At 38.9% G+C, this 21,958-nt stretch overlaps 2 protein-coding genes across 7 annotated transcripts in view; both read left to right on the forward strand.

The window, feature by feature from the left end:
• Positions 1–7,664, forward strand: part of jupb (junction plakoglobin b) — an 82,302-nt gene extending 74,638 nt beyond the window's left edge. For 2 of the 3 annotated variants that reach the window (XM_084131056.1, XM_084131057.1), the window contains 2 exons: positions 5,367–5,518; positions 5,637–7,664. In XM_084131056.1, the coding sequence (XP_083987182.1) occupies positions 5,367–5,503 (137 nt within the window). In that variant the 3' untranslated portion in view covers positions 5,504–5,518; positions 5,637–7,664. The remainder of the gene's footprint in view (positions 1–5,366; positions 5,519–5,636) is intronic. The other variant, XM_084131058.1, reaches the window with a different exon arrangement.
• A 1,386-nt stretch (positions 7,665–9,050) lies between these two features.
• On the forward strand, positions 9,051–21,958 carry wipf2b (WAS/WASL interacting protein family, member 2b). Of its 4 annotated transcripts, none has more exons than XR_014608461.1 (9): positions 9,051–9,167; positions 10,148–10,274; positions 10,412–10,544; positions 10,824–10,925; positions 12,288–12,956; positions 13,047–13,250; positions 19,278–19,379; positions 19,662–20,066; positions 20,396–21,958. XR_014608461.1 is itself a non-coding variant. In XM_084131177.1 (8 exons), exons 2-8 carry the CDS (start codon positions 10,215–10,217, stop codon positions 19,700–19,702), a joined length of 1,311 nt encoding a protein of 436 aa, XP_083987303.1. In that variant the 5' UTR covers positions 9,051–9,167; positions 10,148–10,214; the 3' UTR covers positions 19,703–21,958. The 4 variants fall into 4 exon arrangements, 1 of the variants encoding a protein (XP_083987303.1); XR_014608463.1 differs by lacking the exons at positions 19,662–20,066; positions 20,396–21,958 and adding exons at positions 15,895–16,053; positions 16,185–16,441 and having other exon boundaries at positions 19,278–19,293; XR_014608462.1 differs by lacking the exons at positions 19,662–20,066; positions 20,396–21,958 and adding an exon at positions 15,895–16,441 and having other exon boundaries at positions 19,278–19,293.

A 21,958-nucleotide genomic window follows, 5' to 3' on the forward strand; every position in this document is an offset into this window, starting at 1 on the left:
ATAAATGTGTAAGATAAACATAATTCTTTAAATTATATTTAAAATACTGAAGAAATGTCATGACTGTAAACTAATTCAGAATTAAAATGTAAGAATGATTCTGTTGAAATAATTATAATTTTATTATGAATAATGAAGATGCTATTTCATGGAATGACCCAAAAAAGTCTATAAATTATAGTGCATTTTAAATGAAAAAATTACAACACCAGAAAAAGCATGTGACCATTAGTGTAACACTACCTTTTCATAAAATGTATATTTTTTGTTAAAAAAGTAAAAGTTATTTTTAAATGGTATTTTTATTTTTTTTATAATATTTTAATATTTTTATTGACATTCTGGCACAAAAAAAAAGAATAATTTTAATTGGGTCACAGTAATAAAGTTGAATATATTCACGTAAATACAACTAATTAATTTATGTACTGTAACTGAGTTGAAGCAAAGTGATAAACAGTAGATTTTTAAAGTCCCCCTGTAGTCAATCATTTTATCACTCATTTAACACTCATCTTTGATTGGAAAAAAATGTCTTAATGCCTTCAAATAACTTGAATTTTACACCCTTGCCTCATTTAGTATATGTGGTTCTTTAAATATGCAAATGAGCCCCGCCTCCACTCACTCACACCGGGGGCACGTTCAAGCTCAAACCGGTGCACAAAGTTTTGCTACCGTTTCCGGGTTGAACGACATGTTTCCTGGAAATGGATACGTTTTCTCTTGTTTGGTGGGTGTGTCAAAAATCTCAGCCCAATCAGCAGCAACATGTATATAAACCACGCGGTATTAAAGAGACAGCTCGCACAATGGGTCCAAGTAAAGTCGTTTACACAACAATTAAAGATATTAGAAGACATGTTTGTCTTTTCATCCTGAAATGTGAGGCAAATGTTGGATCACAATGATTAGGAACCACAATTTCCACAAATCCCTTCACTCGATTGGGATGTTCTCTTTTATTCTGGATGGCAAGGGCAGTGACTGTAACATCGAGCGTATTTTGCAGTATTAAACACGTATTTATACCGATTTCATCAGGCTCCGAAAATTCTTCAAAAAGAACACAAAGAATGGCCTTCTCAGCTGCCATAGTTGCAACTCTTGCGTCATCAGAACAGGGCGTTCAACACACCACCGTTTCTGTTTAAAAAACGTTTTGCAACTTTTTGTCGTGGCTGAACGCAGCCCAGCTCAGAGATCCACTCGTTGACGATCACACGTTGACGTGATTGGTTACAAGGTAGTCTGTGACCTCAGAAACACCAGCGATTTCAAACCGCGTTTTTGAGACTGTCTTTGGTACATTCAAAAAATAAAAAGTAAAAGTTATTTTTAAATGGTATTTTATTTTTGTAATACTATTTTAATATTTTTATTGACATTTTTTTTTACAAAAAATATGAATTATGTTAAATAATTTGAATACTTAAATATTACATTGCATGATTAAATGTGATCATTTTTTTATCTGTTGTTTAAAAAAAATGATTTTATCAAGTAACATGTTACATTAATTAGTAATTATTAGCTGTTTTCTACTAATTAAATATATTATGAGATAATTGAATATTGTCATGAGTATAATTAATACATTTATTAAAACTATTGAAATATGTTGTGTTTGTGTTTGCACATGACATGCATATATATATGTATATGTGTATATGTATGTGTGTGTGTGTGTGTGTGTGTGTGTGTGTGTTGAATTTTATATATATATATATATATTAGGGGTGTGACGAGACGCTTACTCCACGAGACGAGACGAGACACGAGATTGGGTTCACGAGAACGAGACAAGACGAGAATTTTACACAATTTTTATGACATTCTCAATGATGAAATATGAATGGAAAATAGTCTTTTATTCAACTGAAAATCACAAAATGCAAAACAATTTAGGTGCATTTTGAAATCAACTTGTAATGAATGTTATTTTACTTCTATTTTAATGAATCCTATGCAGTAAAGGACATGCAAACACTGCAAAATGTTTTGCTATAAACTCTACCGTCTGGCTTCTCCCCTGTACGATTTCACATGAGAAATCTAACTCCTTTCCACAAATCGAACATAAAAAAATAAAACAGTATAAATAAAATAAATATAAATAACTGAAATAACACTTTAAATGCAAACAGTAAGTGTGTATCCATAATAAAAGTACTGCTCTCTCAAAACTACAAGTTCAAACAGAAACAAATTTTTTCTTCAAGCATGAAAAAGAGATAAATTAACTACACAGCCTAAGATTATGGTCATGTTGTTTTTCAAGAATATAAGCATGTCGACGATTTCTGGCAGCAGTTGAGACCTTTGGGCAGGGCTGCACGATATGAGGAAAAGCTGCGATGTGCGATAATATGACTTGTGATATGTGAATGTTAGCTATAGGCTACTGTTCCCATGTCTTAGTGCTTTAATAGGTTCTTTGCGTGATAGGTCAAATGTTTATTACCTGCCTGGTTCAGATTACACTATTTTAGCGCGATTTTGGCACGATCCGTTTCGTGGAGATTCGTAAAGGACAACGGGCGTCGGGATAGTGTAGTTTCATTTCGTATAGTGTGTCATAGTGGGCGACAACCTACGCGTCTGCGATGCTTCAGGACATCACGACAGAAAGACTAGCATGTTTAATTTTAACGGTCCTCCACGACGGGTTGAGTGTGAGCGAGAGTGAGTGTGCGCGCGCGAGTGAGCGTGTGTGTGTGTGTGTGCGCGAGTGAGTGAGTGAGCGAGAGACAGTGAGTGTGTGTGCGCGGAGTGTGTGTGTGATTGGCCCGGCACACAAATGATTTAAAAGTGGCAGGGGAATCTTCAATATTTCACCCTCACGCTCCATCACGCTGACATCACAACACCTCACGAGACAAGTTTCACCTCGACGAGAAATCTCGTCGCGTTTTAATCTCGCGAGATCTCGTGAGAGATAATGAAGAAAATAATGAAGAATGAAGAAAATAATTTGAGATAAAAGAATGAGATAATGAAGAAATTACGTTGTCTTTCGTTGCTTAGACATTCTCTGGTTGCTCCCTTCATCAACATGGCACACAAGTGCCCCGCTCTCCCCAAAGTGCCCAATTCAAGGGCTCTGCCGTCTGCCCTTTTAAGAGAGTAGGGCATAGGTAATGCTCACGAGCAATAAGCACGTCCCAGCCGTCCGTCCGTCACTTATTGGGTTCCCCGGAAACATTTCCGTTGTGTTCTGTCCTATTTGCAGCGCGTTTCTGTATTTGTTTGTGTTGTGAACTTTTGCAGCGCGTTTCTGTATTTGGTTGTATTGTGAGTATTTGGAGCACACATGTGTTGTGAAACTGATGAAGATGTTTTCTTAATTTGCAGGTGTTTTTCTATTTGCATGTGTTTTCTTCAGTTGCAGCGCGTTGAGCTCTCTCGGCCACCGTATATATATAATAATTTATTTATTTTTTTGCATAGAATGAATTTATATTAAATATAGTATATATATGTATATATACAGTGAGGAAAATAAGTATTTGAACACCCTGCTATTTTGCAAGTTCTCCCACTTGGAAATCATGGAGGGGTCTGAAATTGTCATCGTAGGTGCATGTCCACTGTGAGAGACATAATCTAAAAAAAAAAATCCAGAAATCACAATATATTATGTTCATTTATTTGTATGATACAGCTGCAAATAAGTATTTGAACACCTGTCTATCAGCTAGAATTCTGACCCTCAAAGACCTGTTAGTCTGCCTTTAAAATGTCCACCTCCACTCCATTTATTATCCTAAATTAGATGCACCTGTTTGAGGTCGTTAGCTGCATAAAGACACCTGTCCACCCCATACAATCAGTAAGAATCCAACTACTAACATGGCCAAGACCAAAGAGCTGTCCAAAGACACTAGAGACAAAATTGTACACCTCCACAAGGCTGGAAAGGGCTATGGGGAAATTGCCAAGCAGCTTGGTGAAAAAAGGTCCACTGTTGGAGCAATCATTAGAAAATGGAAGAAGCTAAACATGACTGTCAATCTCCCTCGGACTGGGGCTCCATGCAAGATCTCACCTCGTGGGGTCTCAATGATCCTAAGAAAGGTGAGAAATCAGCCCAGAACTACACGGGAGGAGCTGGTCAATGACCTGAAAAGAGCTGGGACCACCGTTTCCAAGGTTACTGTTGGTAATACACTAAGACGTCATGGTTTGAAATCATGCATGGCACGGAAGGTTCCCCTGCTTAAACTAGCACATGTCAAGGCCCGTCTTAAGTTTGCCAATGACCATTTGGATGATCCAGAGGAGTCATGGGAGAAAGTCATGTGGTCAGATGAGACCAAAATAGAACTTTTTGGTCATAATTCCACTAAACGTGTTTGGAGGAAGAAGAATGATGAGTACCATCCCAAGAACACCATCCCTACTGTGAAGCATGGGGGTGGTAGCATCATGCTTTGGGGGTGTTTTTCTGCACATGGGACAGGGCAACTGCACTGTATTAAGGAGAGGATGACCGGGGCCATGTATTGCGAGATTTTGGGGAACAACCTCCTTCCCTCAGTTAGAGCATTGAAGATGGGTCGAGGCTGGGTCTTCCAACATGACAATGACCCGAAGCACACAGCCAGGATAACCAAGGAGTGGCTCTGTAAGAAGCATATCAAGGTTCTGGCGTGGCCTAGCCAGTCTCCAGACCTAAACCCAATAGAGAATCTTTGGAGGGAGCTCAAACTCCGTGTTTCTCAGCGACAGCCCAGAAACCTGACTGATCTAGAGAAGATCTGTGTGGAGGAGTGGGCCAAAATCCCTCCTGCAGTGTGTGCAAACCTGGTGAAAAACTACAGGAAACGTTTGACCTCTGTAATTGCAAACAAAGGCTACTGTACCAAATATTAACATTGATTTTCTCAGGTGTTCAAATACTTATTTGCAGCTGTATCATACAAATAAATAGTTAAAAAATCATACATTGTGATTTCTGGATTTTTTTATTTAGATTATGTCTCTCACAGTGGACATGCACCTACGATGACAATTTCAGACCCCTCCATGATTTCTAAGTGGGAGAACATGCAAAATAGCAGGGTGTTCAAATACTTATTTTCCTCACTGTATATAATATTTTTTTATTTATTATTTTGTGTTTGCACATGATGACTATAACTTGAATCTCTCTCTCTCTCTCTCTCTATCTCTCTCTCTCTCTATCTATCTATCTATCTATCTATCTATCTATCTATCTATCTATCTATCTATCTATCTATCTATCTCTCTCTCTCTCTCTCTCTCTCTCTCTCTCTCTCTCTCTCTCTCTCTCTCTCTCTCTCTCTCTCTCTCTCTCTCTCTCTCTCTCTCTCTCTCTCTCTCTCTCTCTCTCTCTCTCTCAGATCTGGATGCAGTGTACCCTCCATATGGCTACTCTGATATACCCATGGATGGCCTCCCACTGGACACCGAGCTACATGAGCAATACATGCCAGAAATGACCTATGACCCTCGACAGGTGTACCCAAATCCTCTTTAACAACACTGCCAGCAGGTTAGCTTGCACACGTCTCTAGTTGTGGATTATCTCGACATTATCTCCGTCTTAAGATTTTGAGCCATCGTTTATTTTTCCTGAATAACATAAATCACAACAAAGATGTTCCTGTCAGTCTTCAGGTCAAATGAAGTGGACGAAGGTGGAGACTACAAAACGGTTTGTTCCCTGCAAAAGACGTGGACCGGGGGGCCTGAACTGTGCAGTGCTCGAACGAAAGAACACACGACTTGCTTTAGTTCACCACCGGTCTGTTTGTGATGTGAACTCTAAGCACTGCCTAACTCATCTTGTTATCTTGTGCTACTAACAGAGTGACAAAGCCTAAAAGTGTGGTGACGCGATAAGCATGTGGTCATAACATGTACATTTTGTACTTTATATTGTTTGTCCAAAGATCTCCACTCCGTCCTAGAAAATGTAGCATAGCTAGCTAGCGGCTCAGCCACACGAGGGTCCGTTTTCCTTTGCGTTCTGTGTATTTGTGATGCTGAGGCATTGCTACTGAGTAGAAAAAAAAACAAAAGCAACAAAACATACATCTAAAAAGAGAAACCTGTTTGTATTTCCATTATTAGTTGACATGAGAAGCATTGATATGTTGTCCTGCAAACCTCTTCTAACAGGTCAAAGGAAGGTTTTCTTCATTTTCTTGCGAAGTCTTCATACAAACTTTTGCATTATGTTTAAGAGACAAACTGATATTCAGTTGTAAGGAAATGCTTGTGGCGTATGATTTCATGTAAAGATCATATGAATTTTAGGAGGCGTTTATGGATGATGGATAGTAACTGTGAAGGGTCATTATTCACAGATATAATATTACCCTGTATATGGCTAACATATTTGGACACCAGTAAAAAAAAAAAAACCATATTAATGCCAGTGGTTTTCAAATTAAATTCTCAATAAGCACATACGAGTGTCCAAATATATTTGGCTATACATGTTTTTTTCTTCATTTATTTTCTGTAAATTAGTTTTTGTTTTGTTTTTGTTAATAAAAAGAAAACACTGCTATGTAAATCCAAAAATAGTAATAGGATTCATACATTTAGAAGTAATTCAATAAGTAATAATGTTATGATGTATGCCCACTTTTGTTAGAAATTTTAGAGAAATCAAATACACAGTGACTCTATGAAGTGATGTTTTGTTTTTCTTTCATTGCTATTAATGTAACAGGGTACATTTGTAAAGGGTCATGATGTCATCATTCTGAATGAGATTTAATTGTTTTTCTTGTACAACAATCAATAGCTTTGTTTTTTTGATTATGCTCTGGTATAATCCTGTTCATTAAGGCTGAACACTTTATACCGTTTTACAAAGGAACGATTAGCAAAGTACATTATAATTCATAGTTTTCATAGTTAATCTCACCTTGCAATTTTAAGGTTATGCATTCCAGTCTTTCAATTCAAAATGATTATTACACTGCTCTCTGAAACACTTTATTCTGATTGGTCGGTTGGTCTTGATGACCTCTTCAGGATTGGTTGACTGGTTGACTACATTATCCTGACTTGTTTACTCTAGAATATTCGCTCTCTTTATATAACATCCCTTAGACTTTAAATATTTTTTATACAAATACTATATTGTTTTACATCATTGTACATATTGCACATCTTGTTTTGAATGACATGCTGAAGTGTATAGTCATACGACTGATTATGATTGCCATATGCAAGGGATCTTGCACATTTGCATTTATTTGAAAGGCATTACAATCTGTGTGAAGTGTGATTGCTGATTGATGAAATTGCAGTAATTGTCAAGCATCATTCATTTACTGTAACTGTAGTGGAGAATTTTGCTTCATAACTACAAATCTGCCTGCCATCTGTTGGTATATAAGGAACATGTCTGTGCCAAAACTAGTTTGATAAAGACTATTCTGGTATAGTTGCCCCTGTTATGCTCTTTTTTTTAACAACATCTAACAGAATTATTCTGCATATTCAGTGGTAACTGCACTCCTGATGATGCTGTCATCATAAATCATTTCAACATTCCCATCTGCAAGAAAAAAACATGCACGGAATGTCAACAGGAAGTTACAGTGGATATGCATTTTTACTGAACATTTTTAGTTTGACAGTATTTTTTGTTTTCAAATAAATAAACTGAATTATATTAACTGTCTCAGCTAATTGACTTTCATTCAAGGTGAAGCAACTATAATCATGAATTTTAGTACTATGAAGACAAAATGTTCTTGTGTCATAATAATTTGAATGACGACTCTTGAGTGATCACGTGTTAAGCACATTCGGCAAGAGGCCGATCATGAATGTTATTGAGGTTGAGACAGTGAGGGACATGTATGCATACATTCTTCATCAGATTTGCATTCATTAAAGATATAATTAAATATCTCAAAGTCAGAAAAAAAGCTAATTATTTACAGTAGCCTACCAAATAAATCTTAAAGAACTATTGACACTTTATTTTCTTGTTCTGTCAGTACAATGCCTTTTGATATGTTTTGCTATTTGGCATCCAAATTATAACTGTGCAGTTAGTGCACATACATAGGCCTATGACAGACAGTAATAATGAATATATAGTCGAATAACTCATATAATTTATTATAGCACCACCACGCGTCAGTTTAGGGCACTCCCGGGATTTGATTTTTTTTTTTTTAAATCATTATCATAAAACAACTAGATGTATATTTCCTGAATTAAATACCAGTGTGCAGCTGTAGGAGAATCTTCCTTTATTGGTTTTATTGAGATTTTAATAGACGAAGCAAAACTGCAACTGAACTTGACAGTTAATGATCATATAGGCCTATGGATTTTGCAATCAGTTGATACAGTGATGGGAAGATGATATCATGATCATAGGCACTTTCATTATAAAGCAAATGATCTGCGGAAGGTGCTCCTCAATAGGACTGACTCCATTCAGACGTTAGCCTTATTTATATTGCACATTTAGCCAACGCAAGAAAACATCATATTATGACACACATAGGCCTATTAGATATTAACACACACAGAGAGAGAGAGAGAGAGAGAGAGAGAGCAATATTTGAAATGGAATGCCCAGTAAATCAGGACAGCATTAAAATAGTAAGTTAACATATAATATGTTATAAGTAATAATATAAGTTTTCCGATATTCTCAAAAAATCATAAATAAAGGTTTTACATTTCTTCCATGTATATGTATGAATTATTTACCCAAATTGAGGTAAGTTGAGATATTTACCCAACACAATTAGGCCCTACCATGTTCTGAAAACAGAGGAATCGATATGATGTTCACTGAAAGTAACATTTAAATTAAGCATTTACACACAGAGTAGACAGATACAACACATTTTTATTAAGTAATAATGCTTTAAGATAAATTTACAATCAATTTTAGCGAAGAATGAGAAAAAAAAAAAACAGGGTTTAATAGAAACAATAAAAGAATAATCACAACCAGTCATCAAATGTTCTGCCTTAAGTTCGTTCGTGTAATAAAAACAGCCGCTTTTAAAATCAATAAACAGTATGAAATGAAGACATACAGTCTGTGACGTAATTTCCTGTCCAAACGGGGGAGCAAATCAAGGCGATTGACGCGCGAGATCATGGATGATGGGATCCCGGTTTGCGAAATCATCGGACATTGCTGAAAAAAAGTAGGCACAAACATTGCATTACTTCATCACATAAACACATTAAATCAGTGTCGAACAAACGGAACATTTTCTTCACGCACAGTCGGAAACGTCTTGACGTGACGGACGCACCTGCCAAGTGCGAGGCCGAGCTAAGCTAACTTATGGCTAAAGTCGAGCTAATTCACAATCAAATAGAAATGCAAATAAAGAACGAGACAAGGATTTAAATTTCTTTTGACGACCGTCATTTGACCGATAGTCATCAAAATGAACTGAAAATAGTATACGGGTTTACCAGCGTAGACTGCAGGCCGTGTTGTTTACATAGGCAATCAAGGTTCATCACTGTTTCAATGGCTACACTAATTTATTGTACAATAAACTGATAACTTTATTCTTGACGTCGTGGGCATGAGAATTACGGAGATCATTTATAAACGTTTTTTTTTTTTACAGTAATAAGTGTAGTTCGTACGGGTTTTATGGTATGTTTTTCTAAAACAACAGACAGGCATCATCAGAAATACTGATAAGAATCCTCTAAGGTGAAGCCATCAGCTGTCAGATATTATCTTTGCTCCAGTGTGTGTTTGCCAAATTGTTTACTTATGGATATGGACATTTTCTGCTCTGTGAACTTAGAATTCATGTATATGCACTGCTTTCCAGCAGTTATGAATGGGAACATGCTTATGAATCACATATTTCTGAATGTCAACGTAAATAGTTTAAAAAGTATGTAGAATATTCATTATGCAAAAGTGTAGAGAAAACATGACTGGTTTTGAGTTTGAGGTTACATGTGTATTGCGTTGTTACTATATTATATTCTATTGTTCGAGGGTTTGGGGTCAGTAAGATTTTTATTTTCAATATCATTTATACTGTTATTCAGTAGGAATATGGATTTTAAATAGTGTATGCGTGTCTGTGCGTATATATATATATATATATATATATATATACACACACACACATTACTGATTTTGTTTCATTAGGTAACTGTCTTCATGAAGTTTTAAGTGTCACACACACTCAGCTGCAAACACCGGACACAAATCCAAGATGCCCATTCCTCCCCCTCCACCCCCAGGTGGACCCCCTCCTCCCCCCACCCTTAGCCAGGTAGGTACTCTCTAGATGCCTGGTAACTTTACTGGGGACTGCAAAACCAAAATGTTAAAAATATTCACAGCGAGCACATCGCAAATTTCACCAGGCTCTGTGAACCCATTCACAAAAGAAATACACTTTTTCCACAGGCAAACACAACCCCTCCTAAGCTGAACCGAGATGAAGCGAAGGGCCGAGGGGCATTGCTTTCTGAAATCTGCAAAGGGTCCAAGTTGAAGAAGGTTGGCGTTGTCAATGACAGGAGTGCACCGATGATCGAGAGTAAGTGGAAAAATAGCTGAGAATAGCTTGACTTTGAGAGCTCAACATAATGATGGGCTTTCATCTTTCAAGGTTTTGTTTATGCACACATTAAACTTCAACAGTCAATGTATTTATTTACCTAAATGTATAGTTCACCCCAAATTTAAAAGTGTGAAATACTCAAGATGTGATTTGTTCTCATCTTACACTACCGTTCAAATGTGTGGGTTTGGTAAGATGAACAGTAGTGTAAGCTTTCAATGTGGTACATCATTGAATTGTTTTGTGTATTTTCAGAGCCGAAAGGAAGCGTGTCCAGCGGTGGAGGGTCTTCTGCACCGGTCCAGCCAGTGGGAGCGCTGTTTCAGGGTGGCGTCCCAAAATTGCGACCTGTAGGAGGTGTGTTGTTTGTTAAAAATCTATTTAAAGGAATAGCTCACCCAGAAATTGAAATGGTTTGCACACCCTTTGTTTTGTGCCATATGCTCTTGGTGCACAAAAGGAGAATTCAAAGGATCTTTACATCGCTTACAATTAGGGATGGAACGACGTATTACGCACTGTTTATGTTCATCCCTAATCCCCTGTCATGTTTCACACAAAACAAAACTCTGGAACAGATACTAATGGCTAGTATGGCAGGGCCGCTTAATACGAGTCTGCACATTTTCAGGACTCACAACCACAGTCAGCAACAGTATTAGAAATGGCGATGTCCATAACATTGGGAAGTTTTATCACAATAATAGTGTGTTATTAAATAAACGAGTCCAATCGAGGAGTGAGCTCATCCATCAGATATTTTAAACAACCAAACAAAGACTTTAAATGCTTAGTAACCGAGTGCAGAGAGTATGTTTGAACCGGTCATGCGGATGAACGCAATTCGGGTTTAAGTCGACCTTTATGTGATTAAAGTCGAGTCGACTAGTCGCTAAAGATGTCATTAATGAACAAATAAGCCTGAAACTCGAATGCGGGTTAGCCTTGTGCACACTATGGCATATGACACAGCGTTGCCCACAAGACTATTGCTCCTACATAACAGCATCTCTCTACCACTAGTGAAGATGTGGGTTTTAGTTACAAAGAAATATATGCTAGACTTTTCTGTTTCAGTTTCTAAGCCATTTTATTGATTAATCACAGAACATATCATGGGTCGATGATACATTTCTGCACTACTAAATGTTTATGTGTGCGCGTGATCTGCACATGATGTGCAAGGTACTTTCTTTATGTGTGTGTGTTACAATGCAGCAGCGCATTAGTTTAAACGGCGATTAACTTACATTTATAATAAGCTCTTTAACATGTGCTTTCACCCAATCAATTTTGAGCATCCAGATGGTAAAATCAAACAGATCTTTTGGAGCACTCTCGGAGTATGCATTTATTTGTCATTTTAACTTTTGGAAACAGCTTGAATGTGAACTTCAAAGATTTCTTATTCTGTTACACCCTTTATAGGCCGTGATCAGCGACTTGTCGACGTCAAGTTTAAAGCGTCATGGCAGAGAATTAAAGTCAACTAGTCTGTGCAACCCCTACTGTAGAATGGGGTTGTCACGCTCGTAAAAAACAAAGACCTGTATGAACGCAACCCTATGAAGCGGCGCTGCCATACTAGCCATTAGCATCTGCTCTAGAGTTTTGTTTAGGATGCGTCATTCCAGCCCTACTTACAATTCATATCATACAAGCTACAGATTTTAAGACATTTTGAAGTGCCCTACTTGAATCAGTTGTGCTGTGTTGCAGATGGTTCTGCAGGCAGGTCTGTGTTGCACCCTCCTAGCACTCGTTCTGCTGCCCCACGGCCACCCGGCAGTCACGATGACCCCGACAGTTCCTCTCAACAGGCCTCTCCTACAGAATCTGGCCGTTCCCAGAGACCGTCCCTGCCTGATCTTTCTCATTCCCCTGGTGGAGGCAGCAGCCCCTCTACAGGCATGAAGCACAGCTCTTCTGCCCCGCCTCCGCCACCCCCAATGTCTCGGCGTGGAAACGCTCCTCCTGCCCCACAGCAGAAGGCCACAGCTGCCTCGTACAATCGAGAAAAGCCGCTTCCACCGACTCCGGGTCAGCGAGGACCCTCTCCAGCACCGGTGCGCGAAAACGCACCACTTCCACCAGTGAAACCACCTCCGTCACCCGTGAGCAACCGCTCATCTTCTTCATCCTCCTCTTCCTCCCTGGCCCCGCCACCACCCCCGTACCGTCAGCAGTCTGTGGTTTCCAATGGCCCCTCCAGTCCTGTGAATGAGGCTGCCCCTGAACTTCCCCAGAGACACAACTCGCTCAGCAAGAAGCCTTCAGCGGGTGGACACACACCGACACGTGGGCACGCGCCTCCTCCCCCACCGTCACCCAGCCCACAGGCTGCCAGACCCCCTCCTCCAGCACGAGAGCCCCCGGGACGAGGAGCAGGTGAGGTCTAGAGTCTGAGATAATAGTTGCTGTGAGAAAGTCATCTAAATTGTAATTATAATTATCTACGTTTTCTACATCCTTTATCAGCCCCTCCAGTTCCTGGGCAGCCGTCACGGAATGGCCGGGATGCTCCGCCACCACCGCCACCTCCGTATCGGACTCACGGTAGCACCTCAGATGTCCCGAGCCGAGGCAAGCCCCCTCCTCCCCCCTCCCGCACACCAGCCGGACCCCCGCCCCCTCCCCCGCCTATCCGCAATGGACACACTTCCATTTCCCGTTCCTTTGTAGGTGAGTCCTTCAAGCTCACTCTCAACCCACACCTGCAGTCTCACCTGCCCTCACATGGTCATTTCAACATCCTCCGTTAGGGGTGTAACGGTACACGTATTCGTATTGAACCGTTCGGTACGAGGCGTTCGGTGTTCGGTATGCATTTTCAAACCGAACGGTTCGTTGGACCATTTTTCCTGCCGACCAAAATTTCGTTATTTCAAATGTAGGCGGGTCGCGCGTGGCAAGCGCGCTCATAAAGTAAGAGACGCTGGCGCGACCACAACATTGTCCAACATTAAATGGCAAACGTAATGTAAGCGGAACGAAACTGAGCTACTCATTATTGCGTGGTTGACGGACCGTTTATCAGTTTGGACCAGTGCAGCGCAAGCCGATCTTGATCAAGTGACACTGTTACTACACAGCGCTAAGAGATCCAGTAAAGAAAGCATTTGAATTCGCCACTGCGAGATCTAGTGAGAAACATTCACATTTCTCCGTTATTAACGGATCAAACAGCGCGTGGAAGCCAGGAAGAAACATTGTGCCATGAATGAGTGTCCACAGATCTGCAACATTTACCATGGATTTACTGTAGTAACACTAACTGCAACCATGGAAGTTTGGCAGGAATAGTAGGCTATAATGCTTTCAAGTAACATTACGTTGGTTTTATTTTGACATTATGAATAAAATTGCTGCCCTCAAATGTTAATCTGAACTAAAAATAGACCTTTGTTTATAACTACTACAATATTAGGCTACATTTCATTTTTTCCAAGGAGCTGTTTTGTTTTATATGCTCCTAAGAAGAGTCTATTATAGCTCCATCATTGCTCAAAGTAAAAAAAATAATAATAATCATACTTTATTATGTTATTTTTAATAAAAAAAAAGAAATTCTCTGGCATTTCTTTCTTTTTGCTGTATCGAAACCGTACCGAACCGTGACACAAGTGTATCGTATTGAACCGAACCGTGAATTTTGCGAACCGTTACACCCCTATCCTCCGTTCATCTAGAGAGGATGATGTTCTAGCGCTGCACTGGTCTCATAGGGCAAGTAATGGTTCCCTCCTGTGCTCTGAAACTCTCTCACATTGCCCCTTCTTTATTTTTGAGCCCTGGTATTGTGCCACAGATGATACAAAACACATCCTCACTTTGTGTTAAACATGTTAAGAAGGTAAAAATATTCAGATTTATTTTCATATTTTTAAAAAAAAGTAGCTTATTAGCAAGTTCACGGGTATCTGCAGTTGCAGAACAGCTGTATAATAATAATAATAATTAATAATAATAATATTTATTATTTAATAATCTCATATTCAGTGTATGTCGATGCTAATGATACTTGCATAAATAATTAGGCGTGATGGCTTTGAGACAATCTAGTGGCATTATCAGTACGGATGCACCAAAATGTCGGCTACCAAAAATTTTCGGCCAAAGCAGCTATTTTTGGCTTCGGGCCGAAATGTTTTTGGAGGACCAAATCATTGACCGAAACTTCTTCGATGGCACATTTTGACGGTGTTCACTGTTCAGCGTCTATTTCGTGCACACAACATGGATAAGCTACAACAGTTAAAATGTGGTGACACGCTCTGGATTGACGATATTCATTTCTCGATTTTATTTGGTAATGATATGGTCTCTTGAATCTAAATCTTTTAGTCTGTGTTGTTTTCTCTTGATGCGCTGCGTGAACAAAACTTCACTAAATATTTGAAGCACGCCTGCCATCCAATAATTGCAAAATTCTGTCTTTCATTTTAAAATTCAAACAATGAATGTCATTCTTGAGCTCTTTTATACGGAGTGACAGATCACTGTAGCCGCCTCAGTTTTAGTGGCAGCACGGATCAAGAGCACGTGAACCGATCATCTCATCCTCACTTCACTAGTTACAGCACGGAATAAACATGGGCGAACAAACACCAGAAAGTATGTTGAAAGACATTACAACTTACAGAAATGAATCCCATCTCATGTAATCGCTCAATTGGTGTTTTGCCCGGTGAAAGACTTCAATGAAACAGCTTGTAGGCTACACAATGTCACTTAACGTCAGATTTACCTCAAGAAAGCTATTCAATGTCCATAAACTCATTAGTTAACAAGAAAAAAATAACTTAAGAAAAGAGTATGTTGCTAAATATATGCATTCTATATATTCATTATATTTTTACTTGACCTGTTAATGGCTTTATTATTTAACGCATGTTTGAATAAATCTGTCATGAAAACAAGTTATTACAGTTATTAAAAAGTTTATATAAAAACTGCCTTATGTATTTACAACTCAGTTTTAGCTATTTGAGTGTTGATTATTAAATAAGTTAATGGATTATTAATTTATTATTTATTTTCGGTTTTGGTTTTCAGCCAAGTGCATCGTGAATTTTCAGTTTCAGTCCAGAATTTTCATTACGATGCTTCCCTAATTATCAGGCATGTGGTCGCTCATTCTAATATCATCCATAATGCAATCCAGTGGTTTGTCATGCCCAATCTAATTGAGTATAGATGATGTTGCCACATGTTGGCACTTATATTTTAGACATTTAACGGACACTTTTATCCAGAGAAACTTACAAAAGGACTTTCCATCACATGAACATTATGAAAATATATATATATTTTTTTATTCATTAAGGCCGTGACACGCCAAGCTGACATCAAAGAACTAGAGGCGATGGAAGCTGACTGTTGTCGCCTCGCACCGGCTGCGCTTGAACACACTGAAAAGCCCACAGGCAACTGTCGGCTAGCATGTGTTCTGCGCATGTAAGGAAATATCTGTGTACATCAGCAGGTATCAAAAGTCTATATTTATCATTCAAAAAGGAAACCCAAACTAGGACTGCAGATATGCAAACTGTGAACAAAGCAGCCCTTGCTTACCATTCTGAATTTCAGTCATGCTGATCACTTTCTTCATTCCAGGCGGCTCATGTTATGAAAATATTTGTGTATTGGAATGCTCAGGTAGAATCTGTCTCGTTCGCATAACTGAACGGCCAATCAGAGCGATCTCTCTCACCGACGGCCCCAACGCTGATTCAACATGCTGAATCCGGTGAACTGCAGCCGACGTGAGCCCTCACTGCAAAAACTAGCCCGACAGCTCTGGTGTGTCACGGCCCTTGATGCAGTTGGTTTTGTCCAAACAAAGTGACATAAAAATGAGGAAATATTTGAAGGTGGTTGAACATAAATGAGCCAACCAAATGGTTTGTGTTACATGTTTAAAGGTTTTATTGGAAAAGCTGCTGTAAAAAGCTTTTCACATTTCTGCTACAGTTAAATACAATTTACGCTATTAAAAGAATAATTATGAGATGACCTAAATTAGTACTACCATTCAAAAGTTTGGGGTTGGTAAGATTTGTAAAATGTATTGGAAAGAAGTATCTAATGCTCATCAAGGCTGCATATATTCAAGCAAAAATAATATTACAATTTATGAAATAACTGTCTTCTATTTAAGAATTTTAAAATGAAATTTATTCCTGTGTTGGTAAATCTGAATTTTCGGTCTTCAGTGTCACATGATCCGTCAGAAATCATTCTAATATGATAATATTTGCTGCTCAAGAAACATTTCTTATTATTAGAAATGTTGAAAACAGCTGTTCTGTTTAACATTTTTGTAGAAGCCATGATACATCGAAATAACAGCATTTATTTGAAATAGAAATCTCTTGTTACATAATAAATTTATTTTCTGTAACTTTTGATCAATTTAATATCCTTGCTGAATAAAACTTAATTTATCAACATAAAAAATTTAAATCTTACTGAACCCAAACTTTTGAATGCTATTGTACATTATTTAAAGGCACACTGTGTAGAAATTGTGTTTTTGTCAAACAGCGACCCCTAGAGTCGCTGTGGAATACTTGCACTGTCGTAAATACGAGATTTACTGGCTTTTTTTTTGTAAGTTTACAAATACGAGATTTACTGGCCACTTCATGCGTTTTCTCAGATCGGATAGCTATCTGATTTATCAAAACGATTCCATTAACATCTGGTCACATAAATGTGTTTTAAATCCGATCTTCAATTCCCACGCTATATGCAGATTTAATGTAGTGCACGTCACCGAAAGCAACAGATATGAGCTGCATTTTATTGATCATCAGCTAAAATTTCAAAATCAAAGACCGCAATAAGAGAGAGCGGCAACAGCCCTGGTAAGATAATTTCATTTCTTTACTTTTAATGATGATGATTGTGTGTTAAGCGTCTGCGACTTACTTTCACTTTGATTTGCGATAGTTTGCACGTTGTCTTGATTAGGGTGGTCCTTATTTTTAAAGTCTCCAATTGGCATGCTCTTAACCCTTCAAATTGTTCCTTTATATAAGAAAATACAGCATGCCAATTTTTATGGCAGTAACATAATAATTACTGGTAGCTCAATAGCTTTAAACTTTCTGAGATTTTGATGATTTTCGTAAAAACAGATCATTTGAATTGGTATTGTACCTGGCTAGTAAAATTCCAAAAAAATCTCCATAAAAGCATCTAATGCATCATATATTCCTAAATATGTATTTTAGATACATATTTTAGATGCATATCTCAGTTTACTTACTGTAGAAACTAAATCCAAATTAATCCATCCATGACCCGGTTTAGCAGATTTACCTTTCCTGGTGGAATCAATACATATTTCTATTGATGATCACCTTGGTTACTGTTTGGGTTTAGAGCACATTTTTTGGTTTAAAAAATTACATTACGTTCCTTGAAATTGACCCGGAACTTTGGCTGAATCAAGCAGATTATCAGGAGGCACAGGCAACCATACATGCAATGAAAGTAGTCAATGATCACGCCGAGAGAGGAGTGGCTCTGATTCAAGAATACAATGGCTATCTCACACACACTGAAGAACAATTGCAGTTTCTCCTTCATGTGGTGGAAGATCACCGACGGATCTATCCAGACTGCAAAAAGTCAACACTGGCTGCTGAGCATCAGAAATGAGGGATTGTTGAAAACTTTGTGCTTTTTTTTTTAGATTGTTGTCATTGTTGTCATGTCAGTGTTGCTTTGATTTCAATAAAATTTTGTTAATTTGCAGCAACTTTTAATATTATTTGCATATCACAATAACGCCACACAGCTTAACATAGGCAAACTTCCACATGATTGAGCTACCTCTAAATATAATTTTTTTGTCAACATTTTTGCATATTTCTAATTTTGAAGTTAAAAGGAACAGTTTAAGAGGTTAAGACACTAACATTTTGCACAAAAAAAAAATTGGACTTGATAAGGACCACCCTAGTCTTGATGAATATGCTCAGTTGCTCATCTACGGTGATGCGTGTTCCAGTAGCGTCATCATATCTGGCTATAACATATAGCCTATAACACGCTCTCAAACGTTTTTTATTTTATTTATTTTTGCATTTTTGGGAGGAGTACAATTTACATATGTGGTTTCAACCACCAGATGCATTTACACTTGTCCAGTTTCGTCTGGAATGCGTCTCAGACCTTCTCCTGAAGTGGTTTGAGCGATCGGATTCAAATCCGTCTCGAATGCGTTTCGGAGGGCATTTACACCTGGTCTTTTCACGATCGGATAGCTATCCGATCTGAGAAAACGCATGAAGTGGCCAGGTGTAAACAGCCCCCATGACAAAAACATACACACGAAAGCCGAAAACAAATGCTGGTTGGCCTCTCACGTCCAAATTTGACGAAGTGGTGGGGGAAGTGACGTATGCCGTAAAGCTGTTTTGTAGTTCTTTTTGTGCTCGGGTTACTACCCGAACCCCGAAGTTACGCAGTGCCAGTAAAAGCGATACAGACCCAGTCAGGCTATGGCAGACGTGTCATTCAACCTAGTGTAAGTCGATGTACCATCACAAGGGTCTTGGAAATATATTATGAAGGTTGAAAAGCTACATAGTGTTCCTTTAAATGATCAAATGTTAAGTGATACTGCTCACCAGGAGTCTGATCTCTCTGTTGATCTTCTCTGAATACCCTTTCATTTTCTTTCGTCTCTTTCAACAGATGATTTTGAGTCCAAGTATTCTTTTCATCCTCTGGATGACTTCCCTCCTCCAGAAGAGTATAGACATTTCACTAAGATATACCCAAGCAAAGCTAACAGAGGTAAGTCTCAGGAAAATAAACAGTTAGATCTAGCAATTGTTTCAGAACCACGCAGGCTTTAACAAATAAATGTAATGAATCCTCCTAAAGCCTCCTTTGATCTTGTGTGCTTTCATGAGTTGGTGTAGATGCACTAGACCTGCTGCATGCTTTTCATCTTCAGTTTGCTGAATGCATTTGCCTGATGGCTATGAACTAGTACTTATACAATGTCTACAGGGAAGAATACAGTGATTGTGTGCTCTGAGCTTGGACTCATACATGTGTCTGTTTGTTTGGCAGTAATGAGAGGAGCCCCTCCTTTGCCACCTGTCGGGAGGTAAACACTGTGACCAGTCGCTCGGGCTGCATCGGCGACGAGGGTTCTTCACACAGACCCATACGCTCATAAACAGACAATCTCACATGCACATCTAAAGACACAAAGCTTGCACCTTATTAACATCCATTCCCCCATCGGATAACATTCCTCTACATTCAAGCAAGCTCCATCGCATCACTTTTGTCCAGCGCGGAGGCTCGTCTTCACTCGGAAAAGAGTGCGATGAGGGAAAGTTTTGCATCCCACCATCAATAATGGCCCACTTTATTTTTCTCCCTGACATTTCACTTAGGTAGCACTGCACATTTGGGTTAATGTGCACCGAGAGCTAGCAGAAGTGTAATGGCGTCCGAGCCTGTATGTAGGTAATGTAGGACTGGACGATATATATCGCATGACATTGTTATGCGCATCTCGTCAGTAAAGCCGGTTCCTTGATTAGTAGTAAATCGGCATCACCTGCTTTCAGACGGAGCGGCATTTACTACACAGAGCCGTAGTTCACTGACAATATGGATGTATCGCCTGCGATAATTAATGCGATATGGCTCAGCTTGTCAGTGAACTATGGCTCTGTGTAGTAAATGCCGCTCCGTCTGAAAGCAGGTGATGCCGATTTACTACTAATCAAGGAACCGGCTTTACTGACGAGATGCGCATAACAATGTCATGCGATATATCGCCCAGCCCTAAGGTAATGCGTAGCACTTGAGATGGGAAGCGGAAAGCGTGTCCCTGGAAAATGTCTTAACTACCAAGTCATGTTAAATGTTTTGTTGTTCGTTTTCTCTCTCTCAGTCGCTGCCCCATGTTATGCACTGTGAATAATGCGAGTCACATAGCTGAGCGTGTCTGAGTGTGAACTGAACTGTAAAAACTGCTACTGCTTTAGATTTTTGTTCGTTTTTGTCTTTTGTCCTGGTCGTGCCCCTTTTCAGGGAACAGCCATTACCTTTAAGTTCTCTCAGGGGGTTTGTTGGACTTCATTACCCTCCGGTAAGTTGAAACAGGTCCAAAAGTGCCAACAGATGCTCTGCCATTAATAAATCAGCACGGCTCCTTCAGCTGTAAAACGGATCCGCCTTTGGGAACCAGTAGTTTTCACTGTTTGTTCTTAAGATGAGCCCGTTTTTATTTCAGGTTTGAAGTTGTCGTCCAGCAATACTCCTCGCATTTTTCACCTGCATTGTGAATCGTGGCTTCCCTGTAATTTTCCTGTTACAGGACGGCACAGCGATGCCACTGTACGTTTGTGACCTGGTTGAAAGCTAAACTTGTCCACAAGCTGCCTACCGACTGGTTTTGCATCAAAGACTGCCTTTGAGCGAAAATCGCAAGCGTTTTAACCGTTACGGAACTTAAGTTCAATGCATGCTGCTTTTTCGGACAGACCTCCAATATAAACGTTGAGAGTATTTGCATGTAAAGCTGCAACATTGCTCTATGTATTGCTTCATTTTCTTCTGTTTTTTAACAGTGCATCTGCTGTTTGGATGACAGGACCATAACTAAGGGTACTGGAACGGTGGTCTTATACTGAATGGTATTGCTGCGGAAATGTGGTAACTAGTTATTTCATAAGAGTTATGTTCAACTAATTATACAATTGATGTTTGCAGTCAGCCTAGCCAAACATGCAAAGTCGAGACACGTTAAGACTGGCACTGGCACTAATGACGACATCCCGGTTTATTTAGATTTGGAGTTTATTCAGTGTCATTGTTAGATGGTCATGTTTATTTTCCAGAGAATTTTCTACATTTCAGTTCTGCAGAAGAGCTAATATCTCATATGTTGATTGTAGATTAGATGGACTTTTTTAACGAACTTTTTTGCCCCTCTTTGTTCTGCCTTACATTTGCTGATTAATGTGTCGGTACGGGATTTTCAAAACAAATAAGAAATAAAAAAAATGGTGTATTTACAAGTACAAAGGGAGAAATGGTAGTGATAGTTATTAATCTATTTTTAAGTTGTAAAAAGCTTGTAATATAGTAAATAATTTCAGGCAATGAAGTCGTGGACTAATCGTTACTTGATGGTATATCCTCATCCCTGAATATGGCTGAGGACGTTTTCTGAGACTAATAATTGTATTTAATCGCCTTCTGTCTGCCAGCAGAGGTCAATGTACATGTCTTTAGAGGAGCATAACTTACTCACATTGAGAGAGGATTGTCATCGTCATCATTCCATGCTTAACTAAAGTCTGTCCACACCTGTTGAAATAAAGCTGAGGAAAAATGTGGTCAAAGAA

Source organism: Abramis brama (assembly GCF_963993115.1).
Source record: "Abramis brama genome assembly, chromosome: 12".
In the NCBI taxonomy this organism is placed as follows: Eukaryota; Metazoa; Chordata; class Actinopteri; order Cypriniformes; family Leuciscidae; genus Abramis; species Abramis brama.

What these genes read in the sequence shown, in the direction of transcription:
- wipf2b (XM_084131177.1), top strand. Translation starts at nt 10,215, where the DNA reads ATGCCCATTCCTCCCCCTCCACCCCCAGGTGGACCCCCTCCTCCCCCC. An exon ending in GAGTGCACCGATGATCGAGA is followed by an intron (nt 10,545 to 10,823) that starts GTAAGTGGAAAA and finishes GTGTATTTTCAG; the next exon opens with AGCCGAAAGGAAGCGTGTCC. An exon ending in CATTTCCCGTTCCTTTGTAG is followed by an intron (nt 13,251 to 19,277) that starts GTGAGTCCTTCA and finishes CTCTTTCAACAG; the next exon opens with ATGATTTTGAGTCCAAGTAT.